Source organism: Sparus aurata, chromosome 6, assembly GCF_900880675.1.
Source record: "Sparus aurata chromosome 6, fSpaAur1.1, whole genome shotgun sequence".
Taxonomy (NCBI): domain Eukaryota; kingdom Metazoa; phylum Chordata; class Actinopteri; order Spariformes; family Sparidae; genus Sparus; species Sparus aurata.
This window is the reverse complement of record NC_044192.1, coordinates 38592813-38617596: the sequence shown is the minus strand read 5'-3', so window position 1 is coordinate 38617596 and position 24784 is coordinate 38592813. Positions and strand designations below refer to the sequence as shown.

At 40.4% G+C, this 24784-nt stretch overlaps 2 protein-coding genes across 2 annotated transcripts; one reads left to right on the top strand and one right to left on the bottom strand.

Moving 5' to 3' along the window:
- Positions 1 to 508: 508 nt before the first annotated feature.
- On the bottom strand, positions 509 to 17749 carry lamb3 (laminin subunit beta 3). Its single transcript, XM_030419560.1, has 23 exons — positions 17632 to 17749; positions 17493 to 17541; positions 16299 to 16453; positions 10909 to 11023; positions 10689 to 10762; positions 10280 to 10471; positions 9964 to 10027; positions 9688 to 9878; positions 8352 to 8472; positions 7180 to 7368; positions 6862 to 7017; positions 6434 to 6627; positions 5542 to 5638; positions 5033 to 5411; positions 4762 to 4922; positions 3816 to 4027; positions 3385 to 3591; positions 3068 to 3212; positions 2762 to 2969; positions 2290 to 2431; positions 2004 to 2180; positions 1428 to 1578; positions 509 to 949 (listed from the first exon to the last, which is right to left on the bottom strand). Exons 2-23 carry the CDS (start codon positions 17515 to 17517, stop codon positions 810 to 812), a joined length of 3495 nt encoding a protein of 1164 aa, XP_030275420.1. The 5' UTR covers positions 17518 to 17541; positions 17632 to 17749; the 3' UTR covers positions 509 to 809.
- Positions 17750 to 23249: 5500 nt separating this feature from the next.
- LOC115583116 (G0/G1 switch protein 2-like) lies at positions 23250 to 24565 on the top strand. Its single transcript, XM_030419575.1, has 2 exons — positions 23250 to 23376; positions 23802 to 24565. Exon 2 carries the CDS (start codon positions 23857 to 23859, stop codon positions 24229 to 24231), a length of 375 nt encoding a protein of 124 aa, XP_030275435.1. The 5' UTR covers positions 23250 to 23376; positions 23802 to 23856; the 3' UTR covers positions 24232 to 24565.
- The last annotated feature ends 219 nt before the right edge of the window (positions 24566 to 24784 follow it).

Sequence of the window (24784 nt, the reverse complement as noted above, 5' to 3'; positions counted from 1 at the left end):
TGTCTTCGTTCATAAGTAAGTCCTCATTGGTGTACAATTACCTCTGCCAACAATCTGACTTATCCTCCTGAGCGAAGAATTACCTATCTGAATATACATAGCACGGGCAAGCTCTATGGAGGCCGCCATGTCTTTCTGGTTTTAAAAAAACTACGGACTGCCGAGAGGGACACAAAGCACTACGTGGTACTGCGTAGTAGGGCTAACCGCGTTTTCGCTCAGAGCTAGCTTGACTGTGGAACTGAGAGTGAGCTCAGCGAAAGCGCTCATCACTAACAATAACAATAACTAACTACATCTTTACCTCATTGCTTGAATTGGTAGAAATACTCGACGCTGTTGGGAAAGAGTCCATATTTTGAAAATGAGTTTCTCGTCCGTCAGGGCCACCGTAGCTTCCGGAACGTCTCCAACGTCTTCAGAACGGGAGGGGTGAGCAAAGGAGTGTTGCAATGTAGAACCTCACAGCTAGATGGTGCTAAATACTTGCTATATTACACACTGTCCCTTTAAATATTCCAGGAGTTTTTTAATGCTGAAGAGTCATTTCTTTCTCCATTAACTCTCGTCTCTCATTAAACACCAGATACTGATTTTCTACATTGCTTTCCCCACATTTCCCACAATTCTTTGACAACTGCCGGAGAAGAGGTGAAATGTTATGTTATAGAGAGGAGTTAAAGCAGTGATCCAGGCGTAGGGAGGATTCTCCCGTAGTAAAGTGAAGACAGTAGGAGGTGTGACTAATGTAAGGGCTGGTAAGACATGTTGTGGTGACAGCAGCAGTGGATCTTGCCAGCAGGTGACTTTTAACCCTGGCAGATGCTGAGGTCGTGTGCTTTCTTTCGAAGTTTTTCCAAAAGGTCTTTGAGTTTTGCATCAAGTCCGTTAAGCTTTTCTGACTTCTGGAGGATTTCATCCTGCAGCTGCTTGAGGGACTCTCCTTTACCTGGAAACGGATAAGGGTACAGGGAGTTACCTCATCTAATGAACAAACTTATGAAAATTCTGCAAATACTTGTCAAATGAATAAACATTCTACAATTGAATGCATGTTACTCATGCAGCCATTAGCTTTATTTAAGTGTAATATCTTTGAATTTGTGTATCTGTAGACCAAGAAAAATGTGTTTGAAAAGAGTCCAGAGGGGTCAATAGAGTCAATAGAAATAAGCAAGAACAAAACATTTAGACCGGCAGGGTACCTCTGGGACAAGCAGCTACCTCTAAGTAACTGATTAAAAGAAACAAAATATTATAAAGAAAATATACTGTAAATGTAAAGAAAAAACATCCAGATACATATATTTCTGGTGTCTTTATTTGTAAGTTTACAGTGTGTTTAAGTGCCCATCCTCCAAAATATTAGAAAAAAAAAAGATTTTTAAAAAACCCAGACTTGTGGTGGAGTGATTTTGCTGTATTACCTTCCAGAGCCTTATACATGGTGTCAGTGGTGTTGGCCAGAGCTCCAGCATCCTGCTGCAGCTTCGCCAGACGCTCCCCCACTGGCCCCACCTCAGTGGGTGGAGCCAAGTCTTTAAGACGATTCAGCTGCTCCAGCAAAGGCTTCAGGTCCTACAGTCACACACGGATTTGGATGAGTACAATTATGAAGGCATTTTGCTGACCTTGTTCCCTTGAATTTTAACTCTATGAATTTGATAAGCAACTTTAAAATGGTTCCCACCATGTCAACACATCTTTTTTCAGTTACTCACTCTAAATGCAAACATTTGCAACTGAAATTCAAAAGAACCATGATACCGTTCCTCTGAACTAAAAACAAAAACTTGCCATTTAAATGTTTCAGTTAATTGTAGTCTTTATGGTACATTACTACTGAATACAGGTTGACTTGGTTGCCCCTTAGTAAGCCCCCTTTAACAGAGAGACACACAGACACTGAAGACTAGCAGTATCTATACTTTAACGCTACCCTACACTTGAGTCCTGATCCAAACCAAAAATGTTCATGGTTTAAACTCCAGCAGATGTCTCACCTCCTGTGCAGAGGCTGCTTCATCCGCAGCATTATCTGCATTTTCCTGAGCATCCTGGGCCTGCTGGTCTCCGTCCTTCAGCAGGTCTTTGAGCTCATCCAGTAGAGGTTTCATTGGCTTGGTTAGTGTCGATACGTCATCCAGAGCCTTCTCTGCTGGGCTCAGCTGGTCTTTGGCCTACATGAAGAGAATAACGGGAAAAACTCAGTTACACTTTACAGGTTGCTTTTACTAGAATCAGAGGGCCATCGTGTCATTGACAGTTTAATGTAGCCGTGCTTCCTACCTTAGTCAGGCTCGTGTTCAGTTTATCCATGATATCCATGCTGTTCTGTAGTTTGTCTTCCAGGCCAGAGAGAGAGCCCTCCACTGTGCTGAAGCCTTCCAGCAACTTGTCCACGTCAGCCTTTACTCCCAGTGCAGTGTCCCTGAGAATGTCCAACCACAGGAAACATTTTTTACATCAGTGTTATATTTATCATCACATGGGTTTTCAAGCATAAAGCACTATTCTGGTTACTTTGGATTTGTTATTAATATAACAATCAATCATTCAAAACCTTACAAAAAGCAGAAAAGGGTACAGGAGGCATGCTGAAAACAGATTTTGATGTTCACAATTTATTTAATGAAAAATCTTCTATTCAATCTAAACACGCCCTTGTGAATTGTTTGTTTGCTATCTCTGCCAGGCCGTAATTTTAAGAAATGATTTGAGATAACAGTATTAATGATCATTGTAAAGTGTAAGGGCCCACCTGGTGTCCTGGGCTTCCTTCAGCAGCTTCCTGGCTGTGTCCAGCTGTGGCTCAGCCTCGTCCAGAATGGCTGTGCTGTCTGGTAGATTGGCTGCCAGATCCTTCAGCTCCTCCAGCTTCCTCTTGAGAGCAGCCAGGCTGAGGGGCAGTTTGGCTTTAAGGATCCAGTCGCTCACCTCCTGGATGTGGGTGAGGTCGGTGGACGGGTCTGTGCAGACAGACACAGAAATAGTTGGAAACGACAAAATAAAGAATGACTGACCTAGGCATCACCTTCTGAGGCAAACTCTCTCGCATATGAGTTACCTGACAGGAAATCTTTGAGCTCTTTCACAACATCCCGCGTCTCCTTTAAGTCTTCTTCTAGCTCATCTCTGGCCTGCTTCATCTTATTGGACAGATTCTCTGTAGACTGTCTCACCTGGTCGGTTGTATCCTGTGTTTTCTGGAGCTGTAAGGAAAGGATATAAAGTTAAATGATGATTTATAATTATTTAATGCTTTCATGCTTTTATGAAAGAGTTACAGCAGCCTGAGCAGATTACAGAGGCAAAACGAACACATACAAGTGTGTGTATGTGTGTGTCAAGTGTGTGTGTGTGTGTGTGTGTGTGTGTGTGCACCTTCTCTGCAGCCTCTGTGATCTTCCCAGTGAGCTTGTCCAGCTTGTCTTTCACATCCTTGGCATCAGCATCAGCCCTCTTACTCAGAGGCAGGGCGCCCACACACTTTACCCCCTTTTTACAAGGTGGGGTTCCCTCTGGTGGACACAACTCTCCAACCTCACACTGGAGAGGGGTGCAGGGCTCTAAGCGAACACTGCCACATACCTGAAAAGTCACAGTTATGATTTAAAGGAGAAATACATGAGCTACGGTCAACAAAAAAGTCAGTAAGGGGGTTGTAAGGGGTTGGATTGCATAACACAACAATGATCCATTGATATGTATGCTCCCAAATTATGAACCCTCTCACTTTAGAAAGAAGAGAAATCATTTGCTTAAGATTTTGAGCATCACAGCATCATGTTGATGAAGTGAGGCCTGGTAGTCACCTGCTTGGCAACAGGAGTGAGGTCAGGTCTGGAGGCCATGCTCTGGTTCAGTTTTTCCAGATCTCTGTTGTTGGCTGGCTGTACTTGGTTTTGAAGGTCCTTAGTCTTTTCTCTGACATCAGCTGACTCCTTCACTTTGTCCCCACTGGCATCCACTTCTTTAGCTGCATCTTTAGACTCATTATAAGCCTTCTGGATGGCTGAAAACTCTCCTGAATGGGACAGAGAAACTCAACATATATTTACCAGTAACAACAGCGGAGCTGCTGATGATTTCACCTTATGAGTTTGTGTGGTCCTGGAGACACCTATTGTAGATTTAACTACAGTTTGAATACTTTGTCTGGTGTATATATGTCCGTCTGTCTGTCTGTCTGTCTGTCAAACCATGAGTACTGAGTACTCATGTAATAATATCATACTCACTACTGAAATGTCATGGGTCCGAACCTGAACATGTTGATAGCGTTGACTGGCGTGGTCCCACTACAAGATGGCCTGTAGTCTATAGCTACTGTGGTGGAGATGGTTCAGGAGACATTCTGCTCCAACCAATGTTTAAGCCCCACTCCAGTATATTTTGCTATTTCAATGAGGAATAATTTCTTCACAATGGTGATAAGTCTTACATTTACATTTAGATTTACACATAGGGCATTAAGCAGACGCTTAAGGAGTGATGTAATGTCATGTGAGGGAGTCATGCTATGTGGGGTCGAGGGGAAGTTTGAACAAGTGAATCTAGAGTCTTTTGACAGTCTTCAGGGGTCTATGGTGTTAACAGAGAGGCTTGCTTCTTTGGGGAACAGTTGAGGTATGTAGGGTGTGTATGAGAAACTCTGCAGCTCCTCAATATTCAAAAAGAACTTATGTCTGAGTGACAGTGCGATCAATGACGTTCACTAGAAGTGAGTGCAGCGGTGACTGGTGTGTCTTTGTTTCTGACCTGTATTGTTGGGACTGATGGATGTGTCCACTGCTCCTTTCTTGTCTTTGTACTCCACAGTGAGGCTGTCCAGCAGAGCCCTTAGTTTGTCCAGCTCTGAGTCCAGACCAGGAGTTCTCTCCAGGGCTGATAGGTCTTTATCAACCTTGGCCACCTGGTCTCTGTGAGACAGTTGTTCGATAAGGCTTGGTGACTTTACATTCAAGAGTTAGAATAGGGTGAAGAAACAATAAAAAACAATGTTTTCCTCTAAAGATCTCATATCCCTCACCTGAGCTTGTTCAGTTGGGACAAGGCATCGTCAACCTCTTCGGCTGTACTGGGTGGGAGGGAGATGGAATTCCGGATCAGGTTAAGTCTATTAAGCAGGTTCAATATGCGAGGCCCGACGGTTCCACTATCATCATAGCCGCCTCCAGGACGAGAAGGGAAGCTGGTGTAGAGCCTCTCTACAGCTAAGCTGAGGTTCTGTCTCTGGGTGTCCAGGGTGAAGTAGCAGGAGGGACATATCTCACAGGTAGGGAAGGAGTCACAGTGTCCACGACTGCACGTGTCACAGCCAGCCCCGGTGACACCCGGCCGGCACAAACAGACTCCTGTCTGCTTGTCACAAACTCCTGGAAGGGTTCCTTCAGCATCACACCGGCATGCTGTGGAGGAAGAAAAGGAAGATCATAAGAGGACAGTGTAGAAATGTTTTTCTGTTGTAATTTTTTTGTTCGAAATTCAAGGCAACAATTGGCTCCTGAGCTATAAAGTAATCACAGAGGGATGACTCACGTTGGCAGCCTAAGAGAGCATCTCCGTATGTGTTGTCTGGGCACTCGGTACATGTTCGGCCTCCAAAGCCTGGTCTGCACTGACACTGGCCTGTCACCTGGAAGGAAAGAAACAGGACTGAACTTTAGCGTCATGATCAATTAGGATGAGCACAAAGAGGATGCACACTTTACAAACCACAAATCCATCAACCACCAACACCTGTAACCTCGGCAGTAGCAGTAGTAAACCCTTACAGCAGCACGACCAGCAACAGCTGATGTAGGGGCACTGACATTATTAATTAATTCTTATTGTACATACATTAAATTCTAGCAATGTTCTGTTATACAAAACCGTTTTTTTTTTCAAGAATAAACTTATAAATGTTGATAAAAAAAAGTTTGGGTTGTGTCGGTAGAACTCCTCTTGATTTGCCTTACTACTATTTGCTGCTTAACAACCCAGTATTCATTGCATACAGTATTCAATATTGTCATTCCTTAATGTCATCATCAATTTATAAAAGCCCTGCTCAAAATATGTTTACAAGTTTGATTAATATTCTCATATGGGATTAGCAAATGTTTCTGTGTACCATTAACTAGAATTTACAGATGCACAGAGCACTGTGTAATGTTCTGTAAAAAAAAAGTTGTATACTGGTGCATATCAGGAAAAACACATGCCGATACCTGTATATATGTGATGGGCCAACATCAGCCGATAATATCAGCCAACCAATATATCAGTCAGGCTCTAGTTTTTATGATTTAGTTTATCTAACAGGCAAAAATGCCAGATATGTGCTAGTTGTAGATCTCAATTGTTTCTTAAGCATTTGCTGTTGTTCTCTGTAATACATATCATTGTCTGAAAATGTTGGTTTCAGACAATATAACGGAGGTCATACCTGGTCACAGGTATCACTGTAGGACCTGGTGGGGTCACAGCTGCAGGGCTCACAGCGCTCTGACAGGAATGGTTTCCAGTAGCCTTTTGAGCACTCGTCACAGGTCAGACCATGGAAGTGGGGACGACAGGGACACTGGCCAGTCACTGGGTCACAAATATCTGACTGTGACCCATCTGGAGAACAGGAACATTCTGGACAGCAGGGGTAAGAACAGAATTAGGAAGAAGCACTGGGCATTGTGATCAGATTCTACACACGTGTGCTTAACCATGTTAAAATTTTGAAGGGTCAGATATGTGCACTTGTACATGCAGTGAATACATCACCCGACCAAGCAAAGCTGTAACAGTTAAGTGAATTCAGACAGAGCTAAAGAGAAGGACTGTGGTTTAACAGGAGACAGGAAGGTGTTTTGTTTGACTCACTGGAGCAGCCCAGAGGATTGGAGGCACTCAGGCCGTGGTATCCTCTCTTACAGCGGTCACATCGGGGCCCTTCAACATTCACTTTACACTGACACGAGCCTGTGCTGTCATCACACCGGCCTCCATTCACTGTTCCCTCAGCACTGCAGATACAGCCTGACAGCAACACAATGACACAAACATGAGTCACTCATCACAGATTACATCCACATCAAACTATTTTACACATTTTTGAATAATAAAATAACACTACAGCCTGGATGTCACTGTCACATTTTGATGTGTTGCTCAGGTGGCTTTTACTAAAGGAACACTTACGTATGCAGGCATCTGGACGGTCCATTCGGCTGTAGGGGTTAGGCTGGTAGCCTGGGGCACACTGCTCACATTTTGGCCCTGTGGTGTGGTGCATACAACCTTCACACACACCTCCACTCCTCCGTCCACTGGCCTCGTACAAAGCCTGGTCGAAACGACAGCGCTGGGCGTGGTTGTTACAGTCACAGCCTGAGGAGGGGGAAAAACAGTTGGTTTTCAGTATATACAGCATGGGTTGATGATTAATCATGTAAAAGTACAAAGAAATTGACCTTTAACATATCCCAAATACACTTTACAAACAGACAGAAAACAATTCAAATAAATGTGACAAGTACATTGATATGCCAACACTGTGGGTAGCCCTGACATGGTAGAGGCTCCAAGACAGAGCAGTCTAGGTATCTGACACTTCCTCATTCATTTTACTCCTTCATTTCATTTGATGTGACAAGTGTTTATAACAAAATTAAAATAAAATAAATATTGGCAGGCCTGTTATCTGGAGAAAGGGGCAGGTGATATAAGACAATGACAAGACAAATATAACCAGAAGCCATCTCTTATGGAAGTTCTGGTCCCAGTACTTGTGTCCTGGGATGGATCTAGGCACAGGCATTCTAAATTCAAGGGTAGGGCCTCCTTGCCACTAGAGGGCGCAGACGGAGTGGATATACCTATAGATAATGTTCAACATTTATTTGAAGATAATTTAAAAATCTAAAATGATATTCCAAATGTTTCTATAGCATTTGTTCTTTTTTTTTATTTTTACATAAACACAGTGTTAGCGTCAATAGGAAAGTATTTCAATGAGAAAGCTTCCGTAATTGTCAGTTCTACATTTAATTATCTAAATCTGCATAAGTGAGGATCCGATAAATGAAATGTAAGCTGCATGAAAAAGAACCTACTTATTTCATCGGGCCATGTTTGCTTACACCTTATGCAAATTTCCCATTGTGGGTCTACTAAAGGATTATCTTATTCTATGTTGTAATGTGGTTCCTGTTGGTGAATTTGAAGGGCATTACTGCACGGATTTGTTCACAGAAAGGTGTGTTCTTCTAAGTATTTTGCCTGACAGACAGACCATGTGTTCTCCTCTCTGTTGGGCCTTGACATTATCATGCTGAATACCCCTGTTCTAACAGGTTTGGATGAAGTCTTACGTTGGCAGGTATGAGTGTTGCCCTCCTCTGCAGGTCTCCAGGGCAGGTCGTTGTAGAGGTCAGCACAGCGCTCACAGTTCACACCTGCTGTGTTATGCTGGCAGTCACACTGAGGATTCACCTGCAAAGAGACACAGAAAAAAGGCCCATGTAGAGATGTCACACAGACACCACAGAAGTATGCATCACTGAGATATCCCTATCAGCATTTGAAAATACATCTCAATTATTATCTGCATCAACAATTAAAACACACATCAGTATGAACAAAGTTGGAAGATGGAAGGAAATTCACAGCAGATTTCAGTTTAAACAGCCAATAAATATGTTTCAATATGAAATTGATGATGCTGTAGTGATGATTTGCAACTTTTCTATTGTTGCTTGTATATTCTCCTATAAATATCTCTGAACACAGATGCAAAAAATCAACTTCCAAAGTCCATATAATGATCAGAAAGTGGATAAGTTACAACAGAAGACAATGCATGTACATTGATTCTGTAAGTGTTTTAAATATACTGTAACTCCAGTGTCACATTGGGGATGGTTCTCTGCTGAATTTACAGTATCTTGTCTGCATGAGTATCAAAGTCAAAGGTGGCCTAAAAACATTTTTGGCCATGGAGGTATTATGTAAACCTGACACAAGGCCACACACTGCCATGCTGCCAATTTTTCAGAGTGGCCACCTGCAGGACACTTGTAAAATTCCTCAAGCCCATATAAGCAATTTAAAAATCTGTGATGTCATCACAGGGTAAAGTCTATGGCAGAGTGGGAACACATGGACGGGGTTAGCAGGGGAAACTTTACTGTGCATTCTAAGTGGGAAGCACAACCAGGAAGTAAACCTGGAGTCACCTTTGTTGGTGTGTTCACCAGGCAACAATTCTCAGTGGACTGAAAAGGAACCACCTTTGCATTCAGAAACTAGCTCTATGATAAATCTATTCCTGAGGCAAAGACAGGCCTTCTGTTAGCCATGGGGGCTTAATAAGCTGCTTATTTCATTTGTGCTCCAGACAGCCTCTGACTCAGTTTCACCTCAACACTGTGTGCCAAACTTTGTGGTAAAGAGGAAACCCTTCTGTAATCCAAACAGATCTGTGGTATGCTTTTTCCATCAACTTATTAAGTTTGTAATTTTCTCTTGTTTTTACAGAGATATCAGTCCGACAGCTGAGCATCCAGTACAGAAAGAGTGGACTGTATGTCTAGGAAGTGTTAGTCTAAGAAAAAAAGACTGGAAGCAGGAGGAAACAGCTAGCTGTATAAAGCAAAGACTTGGTCTGGCAGCTACTCCAAACCTCCAAACCTCCAAACACCTGCATACCTGTATGCTGTTGGGCAGTAGATTGTTGTAGGTCTCTGGCAGGCATCGGTTGGCGTGTCCATGGCACATGCAGCTGCCCATCACCCTCATCTCCTTGAGGGCATAAAATCTACTGAGAGCCCTGCCTGGTAAACGTGGCACATCTCCAAGCTCTGTCATCCTCACCCTCAGCCCCGTTAACCCAGACACATCTGTGGATGAGACAGCTATCAGTCAGCAGGCTTCAACTGCATCAGTCACCATTCACAAAGTAATTCATTACAGACAGGGGCTTACCTTCAATTTTGTGGCTGTTAGGAACAGGCACATATGCATATTGATGCAAAGGACTGAACTGGATCTAGAGAAAAAAAAGAAATAGAGAAAAATATAGCCCATACTTTTATTAAATGCATTAAATATTTTTTTTCTGCTGCAGGAAGACAAGAAAGAGAAAGCGAAAACACAAACAAAAATTAACTGCTGCATGTTTTTCTTCAATGTAATAATCATAAAAACAAACATGGTGTTTCTACTGCAATCAGTATTTTTACTATCTGCCAAAACTAAACATTTGGATGAATCATCCAAGGTACAGCACGTTTGTCCTTACTATGTGATCTTGGTATGGATTTGTTCCAGTAGGGGGCAGTGTGTAGCAGTATGTGTCATCCATCCTGAGAGGTGTTGTCGTTGGGACGCCTGGGAAAGATTTTTGACAGTCTGTAGCCAGGTAGAGAGCGGGCTGCCACGTCCTGCCATTGTCCTGTGTCCTCTCTATAATAAAGGCACTGGGACGAGGACCCTACAAAGAAGAAAAGATGAATGTTGACAAGAGTTTAGGTTTCAAATGCATCATTTATATATGAGGAATAACACTACCAATATGTGTTTCATATACTATAATAAAGATGAATTAAACTACTTTTCAAAAGACAATGCTTTACATTCATCAGACTTTCAACAGAAAAGACAGTGAACAGATTCATGTGATCCAGTGATGAGGGCAGACTGTATCCTACCTTGAAGCTGAGCACCAGGTTGTCAAGCTGGAACAGGTTATCGAGGTCCAACTCCAGAGTGACTGGACTCACCTCTACAGGACAAACAAGCAGAACAGTATTTACATCAGGCACACCACATATATTCACAGAAACATACTTTAATTTGGTTTAAATTCAGTTTGGAGTTCTTTCTTTCTTTCTTTCTTTCTTTCTTTCTTTCTTTCTTTCTTTTGCGCACCTTTCCTGGACTGCCACCATCTGTTTGGTCCAGAAGTGGACAGGACATCCTGGACAGTGTGGGCCAGCTGGCCACTTGGGTTCCTGGAGTCACATGGACAACACTTCATCTTCCTCTGAGAAACAGAAAACATACAAATACACACAATTAGTAACATAGTACTTAGCTGCAGAATCAAATTGTCATATTTGGTGTATGTGCACATGAAATGCGTCACTGTGAATGTGTCCTGTGTGTGAGCCATGGGCCACAGACCAATATCCAAATTTGTCTCTTTGCCTGCCTGCTATGCCAGTTAGATAAGCTATGTCAGTGAGCAGGTTACACAGTGGACAGAAAATCAATATGCCTCAGATGGGAAGCCTGATGACTAACAGTCCTGGCTTCATTATGTTCTCAACATGTTTAGATAGAGCTGTTCTGTAGTTTGGGGTTAAACTCTGTCCCAGTAGCAGTTGAGGAAGAAACAATGTGTTGCCCTAGATCTGACCATAACATTTTGTGTTAGCCGTGGAACAGGGACCACAAAGGAAAATAAATAATTGTAAAATACAGACAGTTTGCTACAGGATCTGTCCCCCTGAGAGAATATGAAATTGGTTTCACTCTTCACTCTTTATACCAACACAGTTTAAATTAACAATTGTAGCTCTTCAGTATTTGAAAGGACAAGAAGGAGAAAGAAATGACTTATTAGGTGATTGTCTATCACTTTGATAATCAAAGTACCCCTGCATGTCCACACACACACACACACACACACACACACACACACACACACACACACACACACACACACACACACACACACACAGAAAACATCAATGCACTGAATTAAAAAAGGTGAGCAGGTAATGCTCAAATTTCCATTTTCCATTATCATGAAAGTGTATGCATGTAGCTGTATGAGTGACAGCTGGGCCGCTGCTGTCACCAGTTGGTATTCATTCTGGCACATAGACCGTGGCTGCTATCCCTGTAGGTAAAAGTTCCCTCTTGGTCACTGCCTGTTACAACATAAAGGCCTTGATATTGTTTTCCCCTCCAGCTACGTGTCTCCACTCACTCATCCACATTGGGGTGCAAAATGACTTCGATCTGTTTTCCGTTGAAAAGTGTCGGACAATGCAGTGGCTGTAATTCAACTCTATGGTTGCTTTCATCAGCCCCCCTCTGAATAATGAACACTGTGTATGTTGAATAGTATGTATAGAACAATAGTATGATCCCCAACTGGCCTCCTACCCAACAAAATGCATTTTGATGTTTGCAAGAGGAAGTCTGTGGTAGGAGCAGGTAGGTAGGTGTTGCTTTTAAACCTGCACCACCATGTGCAGATGTCTACACATTGACTAGTCTAGTAGACTAGACTGTCTGTGGATGCACCAACTTTCATTTCTGCCTGACTCAATTTTCTGCCAACTCTTTGACTTTGTTAGTTGTCTGTATTCTGTTGTACATATTAAACATCTCTTAACTAAATGTTCCCACAACTAGTTTTTCTATTGTTCTCTTTCTATGATGAAAGTAAGACAATAGTAAAGCATGGTCAGCAGGCTCTGGTGGATGGAAGAATTCATTGTCAGCAGTCACTAGTTTCTACTTGATGGGAATCATAAACTGCAATCATAATTTGTGACATCACAGAAATGACATTTGACAAATCGTGTTTTCATAAGAATACATAACTAGCCTTGTAAAAAATAAGGCATTCATCAATAGACCTTTGTATTGTGTATTAATTTTGGCTTTTGCTCATACATGTAAATACAAAAGATTTTTATCTCACTCTGGATTAAATTAAGCTAGTTTTCCCCTACCATATATATTTTTGCTAAACCATGCTAAACCAACTGAGAGCATTGTGTTCACATTGATACCAGCCTGGATTTGTTTTTAAATGAGAACTTCTAAAATATTGGCATGTTTAAATTACATGAAGGTGAAGTGGGATGCTGCAGGTGAGTTATCCAATAACACGAGCAGTCAGGTAAATGGGTTTAATGAAAGTTCATCTTTGAATAATCATTACCTCTCTCCTCACCAGCGAGGGTCACAGACATGTCAGTTAGATAATACCCACCAGATAAACTGACATTCATATCACTCTCAACATGCAGACGTCAATGAGCGCTGCACTGGTCACAGCTATACAACTGTCATTCATAACCGCCACTGCATTGCATTTAATGTAAAGTATGTAAATCTTTTTTTCTTCTTATTGCCAAACAGTGAATCTTATCTAATCTCAGGTGATAAAGATGTAGCACTCTCACAAACTCAGGTGTGTCCATGTCAGTTTTATGACTGCTGCATCTCAGTTACAACAGTAAAGCATGACAGGGAGACTCTTCTTAACTTATGTAGGTTAAAAGTAATTTAACGTGGCTTTCTCCCCAATGGTTCTGGCTTTTGACACTGCAGTGTGTCACCTCCAGCACACATACAAACACACACTTTTAGCATTATGTTGTTGCCAGCTGACTATTGCATAAACTGAGCTTTCATTTGATTCTAAGTCTAAGTCTGAGTCTAAAGTCTACAGAGGACATTATGAAAACTAAGTTAGCCAAACTATATCTGCTCTGAGCTGTCACAAGTTATAGGTCATATAATCAGTATTTGACATTAATAGCACAAATAAAATATTACATGTATGTGTATCAGGATTGATAGTAGAAAGCCTGAGGATACTTTGCTATCATGGTTATATTAAAGATTACAAGCAAGACTTTCCAGTTAACCTAAAAGTCTTACTACAAACTGCATGTGTAGCAAATCTGACACTGCACCGAAAATGATTTGGTCCTCTGATGGAATCTGAAATGTATGTCATCAAAAATGTTTATCATTTTCCATAAACCTACATGTGATGTAGTCACCCCAGCAAAATAACCTCACTTTATGAAAAACTAAAAATGACAAAAACAACCTAGTGTAGCGATACTGCAGCAGCGATTAATTTTCCAGAGTATGTGTTATCATTATGTCTATTAAAATGTCCCTGAAGAGTTGAATGATTTTGTAACAGACACAATGATAACACATATTCTGGAGTCTGTATTGCAGACACTGAGAATTTAGCAGTAAAGTTTATCCATTACACCAGTTAGCACTACATTTTGCTGGAAATCCTTACATTTTCATTGATTATTTTACTGTGACAATTGATTACTTGTTACAAAATCTGGTACTTGCAGCAGTGCGATGAAGCTTACCCAACAAGATCTGACTAGTTTTCTATGACTGCTCTGCAAGCTTTCATCCCTATCATTGTTGGTCTTTACTGGTAGTCATGCCATGTGTCAGTGCTGAGATAGAGATGAGTGTTCCTGCCCCTCCCTGTCTGGCTGAGGTGTGGTTCAGGTACGAAATAAGAAAACAAACAAGAAAACCCTCCAAAAACAGGGAAGGCCTCGATCAATCAGAGAGAGTCCACGCCTAACACAGCTATCCATTCCCTGAGGCAGATTCAGCACAGCACAAGTAGCCTACACTGTAACACTGTGAGGTATAAAGGTTACATAACATCTGTGAAATTTCACAATTTCCATGCTGCAGTGGCGGTGATGGAATATAACTAAGTACATTACCTTAAGTATTGTACTTAAGTACAATTTTGAGGTTCCTTCTATTTCATACCTCCACTCCACAGAGACATATATGATACTAATTACTTAAGTACACTTATTTGATTTTTAGTTACTACTTACTTTCCAGTCTGCATGCTGAATCAGAGACAACATCATGCATGTTTAATTCAGTGGTGAAAAGAAAACACTAATCCAGATAATGAGAAGAGAGCTGAACATTGAAACCAATAATCAGCCAGGCCGATGATACATAGATGTTTCCATATGTTCATATGACTTGTACTCCAAAAACTTAAGTACTTTAAGACTTTCACACAAGTACTATGTGTTCTGGTGACTTTTACTTTTTCAGAAACAGTGTTTTAACACAGTATCTTTACTTTGACCTAAGTAACCTATGGCTTTTGGGTACAATTACAAAATTGTGCAGCAGGGTACTAACCCAGTTATTATTTTGAGGTGCTGGAAGTATATTTACAGTTTATTCTCTTCTCTATCTAGATATTTCCAGCTCAGGAGACTTGATTTTTCTTCTGCACTACTTTTATCTGAAGGAAAGAGTTTCCAGCTTCTTGCAGATCAATATTTAACATTAAACACTGACGAATTCTTGTGTTAACAAGACAACGGATCATTGGACCACAGTCCTCAAACATCCTTTTTATAGCTCTGTCTTGTGTTTTCTGAGAGCAAAGCAAATGCACAATACCAAATATAAACTATACCAACATTAGGCAGTGAAAACTAGCCGAAAAGTCTGAAACGGTCTGAAAGTCAAAACGGTCTTCACCCAGCAATAGGAGGTTTGTGCTGATCCAGCAGATGGGCCGGTCAGTGGTTTTTCAGACGTCGGTCAAAGAGTACAGTTGCAACATGATGCTCTGGCACTGAAATCAGACTGCTTCATAAATGGAGAGACATGACCTCTGCACCACTCGCCTCCAGGCTATGCAAACCTCACGTAGACACCCATGCGTGGCCTGAGTGAACACAGCTGGCTGAGGCAGTGACAGTGACCATGCTCTGGTTGAACTGATATGGGTTTTTATAAAGCCAGTATATATATTTTAGTATCAAAGCTTAAATTCATGTGTGTTTTTTTCCCCAGTGGTGGAGGAAGTGTTCAGGTCTTTTACTTCTATACCCTAAACCACACTGTCAAAATACTCTGGAACAGGGAGAGTCCTGGACTGAAATGTTACTTAAATAAACATATTAAAGTACAATCAGTAAATAAGTGGTGAATTAAGTATGAAAAGTAAAAATACAGAAAAATGTCCCCTCTGACTGAACTACTATTATACTACTGTACATTATATCATTTGATTATTATGACTATGCCTTAATGTTTCTTACATGATTGCAACTAATGATTTTCAGTCTGGATTAATCTGCTGGTTCTTGTCTACATTAATTGTTTGATTTGTAGAAATTCTGTAACGAGTGAGAAATGTGTTCAAGGTTAGTCAGAGTGCAAAGTGACACCCTCACAGTGCTGTTTTTTTGCCCAACAATCAAAAACTCAAAACTATTTTGTATATAATTTTTGTAATAAAAAGGAAAAGCAGAAAAGTCTCACAAGTAGAACGTTAAAAGAATGGTGCCTTGCACAGTACAGTACTCAGGGATATTTACTATATTTTCAGAGCTACATTCCAGCAGTGTTATTTCCATACTTTTTAACTTAATAACTCTTCTAACCACCCTTCATTTGCAGAGAAGTCTCCCTTAATCGGGATTATTTACTTTGGGAAGATTTAACTGGAGGTTGATGCTGATGTAAACCTGTGGTCCTACCTGTTGGTATGGGGTGCAGTAGACCTCGGAGCCTGTAAGGCCACAGGTGGAGGAGGCCTGGAGCTGGTGAGCCCTGCCCAGGAGCAGGTCATTGCTGGGTGGGTAACAAGCCCCACGAGAGCAGTCAGTCTGGGCCTGTGATACTGCCACGATGGCTGTCAGGAGAAAGGCAGACCAATAAGAAATGAGATGTTTTACTAAATGACCACCGTCACTCATTAAAAACATCAGCATCCCAGTATATTACATCAGTACCCTAAAATCACAATCACTGCTGACTCATATCAAGTCACAGGAAATATTGACCAATCCTGCAATGATTTCTATTCTATAAAGATTGCTTAAATTAACCTGATAAGCACAACGAATACATTTAGAATACTTTGTATTCCTGATGAATGAGCTTCTTTTTTGTTGCCTGCATGAAGATGTTTCAGACACTGGACAGACAGTTAACTCTTATTCAGTGTAATTAGAGACTCACCTTAATCACATAGAACTTTTACCAAACCCTCTCTACACCTCACCTAATCATAAACAGGACAGTTTCCAATCTTTTGCCTAAACCCATCTTTCAAGACTGATGGACCAGTCAAAGAGCTCCAGTCCATCAGCAGCAGCTCCTCCCAGCTGACACTTTACCCCGTGTTAAAGAGTTTTGTCTATCCCTTAGATGATGTTCACACATTTTGATGGGTTGTTCCATCTCCACCTTGTGACTCACTCTAAACTCTAATCTTAAGTGGAGGCTTAAGATGTATAAAACTCAAAATGACAATTTCTTGTGGTTTTGAAAAAGTTATAGTGTCTAGAATTATATAATTATACCTGAAGACTGATACAATTACACTGTATCTTTAAATAAAAAAGATAATCCAAGTTATTTAGTATTTCCCCCGTTGTTATGTCCTTGTCAGGGTGGAGGAACCTGAAAAGTCACGGTTAACAGTTTGTTAAACATGTGCCGTCTTGACCAGAGAGACAAAAAATATGCAGGAATTCAGTCCGACCAGTCACTGCAGCGGCGCTTTGCAGCTTAGTTTCTTCTCTTTGCTAGAAAGTTATCCGTTTAATCCTACGCTGCATTGTTTCGGTGGTTTGGAAAGTTAATGGTATGAGTTCCATGACAAACTTTTAAAAAAGAAAGAAAAACTGCAAGATAAAAGGAAGAGGAAAAAAAGATGGACATCTTACCAGCAACAAGTATAAATATTCTCATGTTGTGTTCCTCCTACGATTAAGTCTGGGACGAGAAAACAAAAGAAGGTCAGCAAGCAGTAACAATCAAACACAACCAAAGCCAGCTGAATGTATTTCCTGATGTGAGACTCACCTGGCAGTCGATTCTCTCTCAGCTCTGTTATCTTCTGTAGTAAAGTGTGATTTGCTGCCAGGTTGCTGCTTTATAAACACCTTCTCACCTGGTTGGTGTGATACAGTGTGTGTCAGAGTCACACCCTTCACTACCACTCCCTTCCCTCCATGAATCAACACAGATACATACAGACGTAGACACAGACACCAACACAAGGAAACCGGAAGGGGGGGGGGGGGTCATTTTTTTATACCAAGTGCCGCACACCTTGTATCATTAATTCAGAATAGCAAAGTAGCCTATATCTAAATGACAACAATATTTTTGAGATAACAGAGAGAGTAAAGTAAAAAAGCTACCTTTGAACTCCTGGTACCAGTATGTAATATCGCTCAAATGTACCCAGTACTAGTGCTAGTTCTAACCCTAGTAGTAAGCACCAAAACTGACAATATTTGTACATAGTGCATACATTGAAGTATCAGTATGTACCACACAAGTGGACACAGTGAATGTTTGTTTCTTTTCCACAGCAGCTGACAGAGAATAGAAACAAGCATGTCTCCCCCTGTACAAGTCAACCCTGTAATATTATATGTGTATGTCTAGAGACATAACGCAGATATTTGTATCTGTAAGGATTTCATTTGATGAATGTAGCTTAACTTTGTGTAAACACTGTTTTGTGATCTCTTCCATTCAGAGAAGAACACAGGGGTGAAACACTGCCATAGCAACAACCTCACCTCACCTCACCTCACTCTTCCTCCCAGACACAGTACATGCCCTGTGGGCAGGGTTTGAGCTCTGCCAGGCTCATCATCGCCTGTGTGTAAAGAAATAGTAGCCCAAGGGCCAGCTGAACACACGCCTTATGGTTTTCTCCATTCACTGCAGACACACTGACTAAGTCCAAGTACAGGGTGTGTCTTCTGACTAAACCAACACACATAGGTTACTGCGCTATCAAATTCAGACAAGTACCATCATGCCTTCAATCTTTCTGGTTAAGAGCTGCAGCTTTGATTCATTTCTTGGTGGTGTTTCCTCTTTTTCCACACTGGGCCTTGGCCACACAGAGATGAACTGTGGCATGGAGTTATTGGCATCATAATATGGTAAACATCAAAGACAGATAAGCAGGAAACAAGCCAAGACAGCAAAACAGTTGTGTACAGCCAAGGTACAAACTACAATGTACATGTGGCAAAATTACTGGCGAGTAAAGAAAAGAAAAAGGTTGGTGTTGAATGTTTATTAGAATTATTGTTATTATTATTATTATTATTATTATTAATAGAAGGATTATTATTATCAATATCATTATCATTAATAATATTATTATCACTGTTGTTGTTGTTATTATTATTATTATTATTATTATTATTGTTATTATTGTTCATTTTTCCAAGAGGATTGTGTTAATTTGTTAACACAAACTGTGAAGAAATATCAGTGTCTGCTATAGTACACATAGCTCTTTCAAAGAAGAGTTAATGAACATCTCACAACTCGGGGGCAGGAGACTGGAGGCAACAACAAAGATTGCTCGATTTGCCATAGCTGGAAATTCACAGGCGTGACTAATACAGATGATTAAAATGATGATCCATTTCATTATGGTGTGCCAGACAGCCTTCTCAGTCTGCTAGCATGCACAGAACCAGGGCTCAGAAATCTGAGTGTTCATGCAAACATGTATTGATGTTAGTAGCTACACCTTTGTCAATCTGGAATAAAAAAAAGACTGACAGATTCTAACAGTGTTATTAAGAAAAGCATTTTGATTGGCTTCACTAAACAAGGAGGGTAGGTGTGGGCAAGATCAAGAGTTTGGTAAAAGGTTTAAAATGTTTGCCCTTTTCTGACAGGCTTATCTTAATTCACTATTTAATTAACAATCTGTGTATATATATATATATATATATATATATATATATATATATATATATATATATATATATATATATATATATATATATATATATACAGTTGAAACCAGAAGTTTACATACACTATATAAAAAGACACATATGCTTTTTTTTCTCACTGTCTGACATGAAATCAGACAATCACTTTTCCTGTTTTAGGTCTGTTAGGATTACCAAAATTATTTCTATTTGCAAAATGCCAGAATAATGAGAGAAGGATTTTTTTAGACAATTTTTTATTACTTTCTTCAAAGTCAGAAGTTTACATACAGTAAGATTTCTATGCCTTTAAACAATTTGGGAAAGCCCAGATGATGATGTCATGTCTTTGGAAGATTCTGATTTTACTGTTTATTGACAACATTTGAGTTAATTAGAGACACACCTGTGGATTTTAAGGCACACCTGAAACACACTGCTTCTTTGTGTAACATCATGGGAAAGTCAAAAGAAATCAGCCAAGATATCAGGAAGAGAATTGTGGACTTGCACAAGTCTGGTTCATCCTTGGGTGCAATTTCCAGATGCCTGAAGGTGCCACGTTCATCTGTTCAAACAATTATATGCAAGTATAAACACCATGGGAATGTCCAGCCATCATACCGCTCAGGAAGGAGACGGGTTCTGTGTCCCAGAGATGAACGTGCTTTGGTCAGAAATGTGCATATCAACCCAAGAACAAAAGCAAAAGACCTTGTGAAGATGCTGGCTGAAGCTGGCGAGAGTGTGTCATTATCCACAGTGAAACGAGTACTGTACCGACATGGGCTGAAAGGCCACTCTGCCAGGAAGAAGCCATTACTCCAAAAGAAACATAAAAAAGCCAGATTACAGTTTGCAAATGCACACAGGGACAAAGACCTTATTTTTTGGAGACATGTCCTGTGGTCTGACGAAACTAAAATCGAACTGTTTGGCCATAATGACCATCGTTACGTTTGGAGGAAAAAGGGGGAAGCTTGCAAGCCTGAGAACACCATCCCAACTGTGAAATACGGGGGTGGCAGCATCATGTTGTGGGGTTGTTTTGCTGCAGGAGGGACTGGTGCACTTCACAAAATAGATGGCATCATGAGGAAAGAACATTATGTGGAAATACTGAAGCAACATCTCAAGACATCAGCCAGGAAGTTAAAGCTTGGGCGCAAATGGGTCTTCCAAATGGACAATGACCCGAAGCATACTGCCAAACTGGTTACAAAGTGGCTTAAGGATAACAAAGTCAATGTTTTGCAGTGGCCATCACAAAGCCCTGATCTCAATCCTATTGAAAATTCATGGGCAGAGCTGAAAAGGCATGCGCGAGCAAAGCGGCCTACAAACTTGGCTCAGTTACACCAGTTCTGTCAGGAGGAATGGGCCAAAATTCCTGCCAACTATTGTGAGAAGCTTGTAGAAGGATATCCAAAATGTTTGACCCAAGTCATACAGTTTAAAGGCAATGGTACCAAATACTAATGAAATGTATGTAAACTTCTGACTTTGAAGAAAGTAATAAAAAATTGTTAAAAAAATCCTTCTCTCATTATTCTGGCATTTAGCAAATAGAAATAATTTTGGTAATCCTAACGGACCTAAAACAGGAAAAGTGATTGTCTGATTTCATGTCAGACAGTGAGAAAAAAAAAGCATATGTGTCTTTTTATATAGTGTATGTAAACTTCTGGTTTCAACTGTATATATATATAAACCTGATTACAAAGCAGTTGATGTGATCATGTAGTGTCTACACCTCTACGTGCTGTCATGTGGTCCTGCTGGCATAAACAGAGTCAGAACAGTGCTTCTCGGATATCAGCAGCTGTGTCTGCTGTACTTCCTGTGCAACTCCAGTTTACTGACCATCATGAGGATGCGTGTGACGTGTGGAGCCACTCTGTGCTACACTGTCCAGCTGTACTCTGACCACAGTTCTGTGTAGATGTTGCAGCAGCAGAAATGCTGAAGGGTAACTGGTTTGACACAACCTTTCCCCTGATTCGGTGGCTGTTGAAATGGCAGATTCACATGAACACTAACCTTAACCCTAACCATAAGCACCACACTGCACCGACCGGACAACAAGACAACTGAAACACATCACATGCTCATTCCTACTTCCTCTTTTTTGTATTTTGATATCATCTTGACCTTTGACTGAATGATCATTTGAACTATTTTAGAACATAAATCACAGGCAAAAATAATGTAGTAAGTTGGGCTAGCAACTAAAAATATGGATAATGATATGGAACACTGATCCTGTTTGAGTATTGATAGTTGTTGTCACGTTTACTGAAATGTTTTGATTGTATTGTGAATAAATTGTGAATTTTGTGGAGTCATTGTAAAGTGTAAATGAATTAATGACGGCATTTAGCTAACTTAAGAAGACAAGTTTAAATGGGCAAAATAATGTAAAATTATATATAAATACACAATAAACAGCAGCAAACAAAAGACATTCACAGAAATGTTGTACAGTTCGTATGAGGCTCATTGTTATTTCCCTGGTGACAAAACCCATCAACTACTGGGCTTCAGTTATAAAATGGATTTCAGCCCTGCGTTGCCCTAAACTTTGTATTCTTAATTTGTACCCAAAGGCTTGTACTTTGAACTGCAAAGAGAAGCAAATGACTGATTTATGTCTATTTAAAGCATGAAGCTTAATCTCGCCTTTCTGGAAGGCTGTAAAAAGCCCCTCTGTTAGCTGCTGGTTCTCTCTGCAAGCCCTCTGTGTGCCTTTTTGTTGAAACATTAAACACACAATTTTAATGTGTAATTTTATTGTGAACTTGGAGAATCTTTAGAAATGTTGTCCAATGCATTGTTGTGATTTGTGAAATGTTAAAACCAAAACTCAATAAATACATGCTCTAAAAAGAATACATATTTGGAGTAAAAGCTAACTTGCTTATTACATCCAGACTGTGGGATGCCAGTATTATTGAAGATCCTGCCGACACCACTAATAAAAACAGTTCAATCAAGTTTTTGTGTCAAACATTTTTTTTTTCTAAATGCAATGTGTGCAGTGGTGGAATATGGTATGGTACTGTACTGGCACCAGTCTGACCTAATTATAACTTTACTGAACGGCACTAAGTACATCAACTCAAGGAATGCATTCAAGTACAATTTTGAGATACCTGTACTTGACTTGAGCATTTCCATTTTGTGCTACATCATACTTCCACTCAACCACATTTACCTGATTTAAGATGAAATAAGTTAATTTAAGTTTGAGCTACTTTGACTGATGCATCATTCTGCAGCCACATGAAACACTAATCAGAAAAATGCTGAATATTAGATTCTGCCAGGCTGATAATCAGTTAATATATATATGTAAATATAAATATGTAAATATACACAGTATTTACTTTTACTTTTGATACTATAGTATACTTTATGGCAGATACTTATATACTTTTACTGTGTTTCTTTTGGTGCCTTTTACTAAAGTAATATTGTGACATGATGTCTTTACTTACTCAAGTATGACCTTTGGGTAATTCTTTCAAATTGTAACTCAACATAGAGCAATCAACATGAACTCACTTTTACTCACACACTCTAATGCATTGTAAGTAAGAACCTTTGTGAAACTGTTGACTATTTATTAAGCCGACACACAACTGGGTCAAAGTTTATGGCTCAAAGCCTGCTTTTCTCAGTTTCCCCAGGCTAGCCTCCGTGCTCCATGAATATTCAGCTGTTGTCAGTGTGTGGGTGGAGAGAGGGGAACTATAAATGACCACAGTTTCCAGTTAAGGTGTGTCCTTGTCACAAACTGGAACTCAAGAGAAGGGCGACCGTGTGACTGGAACAAACAACAAACCACATCACAGTAAGTTCTTATTTTTTCTTTGAAAACTGCAGTGGCAAAATGTGCAGGCTTATCTTCTATGTGTTCAACACAGTAACAGGATATCAGATTACTTATACTGGTGCTGGTTCAGATACCCAGGAGTTGTAAATAGCCCACTCTATGTGACAAGTTAAGCTGTTTGAGTTACTTACCAAACTGCAATGATGATGATATGATGATAACATATTCTGTGTAAATGTATTTTGTAACATATTTTGTGAAATCCATTAAACAATCCATCGGTCAAACTGTTTCAACTGCCAAAAGTATGGCATTATGAAACAAATAATACATATCTGCACATCTACAAACAGCCAAAACATCTGATGTTTGCTTGTTTCACATGATTCATTCCTGCAATTTTTAACATTTTTTTCATTTAATTTTGGTTCTTTTTTTAACAGGTCTACATAGAACATTCAGACGTTGCCTTTGAGCTGAAGCATATCCAGTGTAAAAATGGAAAACATGCAGGAGTTGATTCCCTTTGCCAAAGAGATGCTGAGTCAGAGACCCAGCCGTGGTTTGCTGAAGGTCTACCTGGTGGGTTCGGTGTTTGCGGTGCTGGGGACAGTCATCGGCCTGGTTGAGACTGTGTGTCATCCTTTCTCGTCCAGTGAGATGATGGACCCCGAGATGGTCCTCATGTTGGCTCGGGAGCAGCGAACTGTTGAGGCTGAGATACAGCACAGTGTGGGGGGCCAGGAGGAGGCGGAGGCTGAGGAGGAGGAAGAGCTGGCTCATGAAAATGGGGCCATAACCCAAACCATGACCCTCTCCAAGACTCACAGACTCAGCCAACGGAGCATGGCCAACAGGCTGCATGCTTCCTAAACGGGTCAACTTATTTTTTATTCTGCTCTTGGAACAATGACTTTGGTTAAAAAAAGAAAACAGCAGACAAAAAAAACTTTTTTTTGTATAATGTCCAATCGGAAGTTAGGATTTCAAAACTTGAGGTGTATGAGGTGAACCTGAAGGCAGCACAGTGTTCTGCCGGGCTGCGGTAAGCTGCTGTGTAGCGCCGCCTGTTGTCTGGTGGGTGTATCTGATCTGCCACTGCACACAGACTTGTTGAATGAGAGAAATGTTTGTTGAAAATATTATTCTATATGCAAATACTGTACATATACTTTTTCATACCAATAAAGTTCATTTTATATATTAAGTCAGGTTTCCCTCTGCTTTGTTTCCTCCAAACATTTCAATCAATCTTAATTTGTATTACGTTTAAAAAAAAAAATTGCACCGATTCACAACAAACTTATTTCAGGACACTTTGCAGTTGGAGCAGGTCGGAATAGGCTGCCTTACTGCTGAAACATCAGTCTGACAGAGTCTACTGGTGTGGTAAGGAGATATGGTTTCAAAGGGCAAGCAGGAAGGA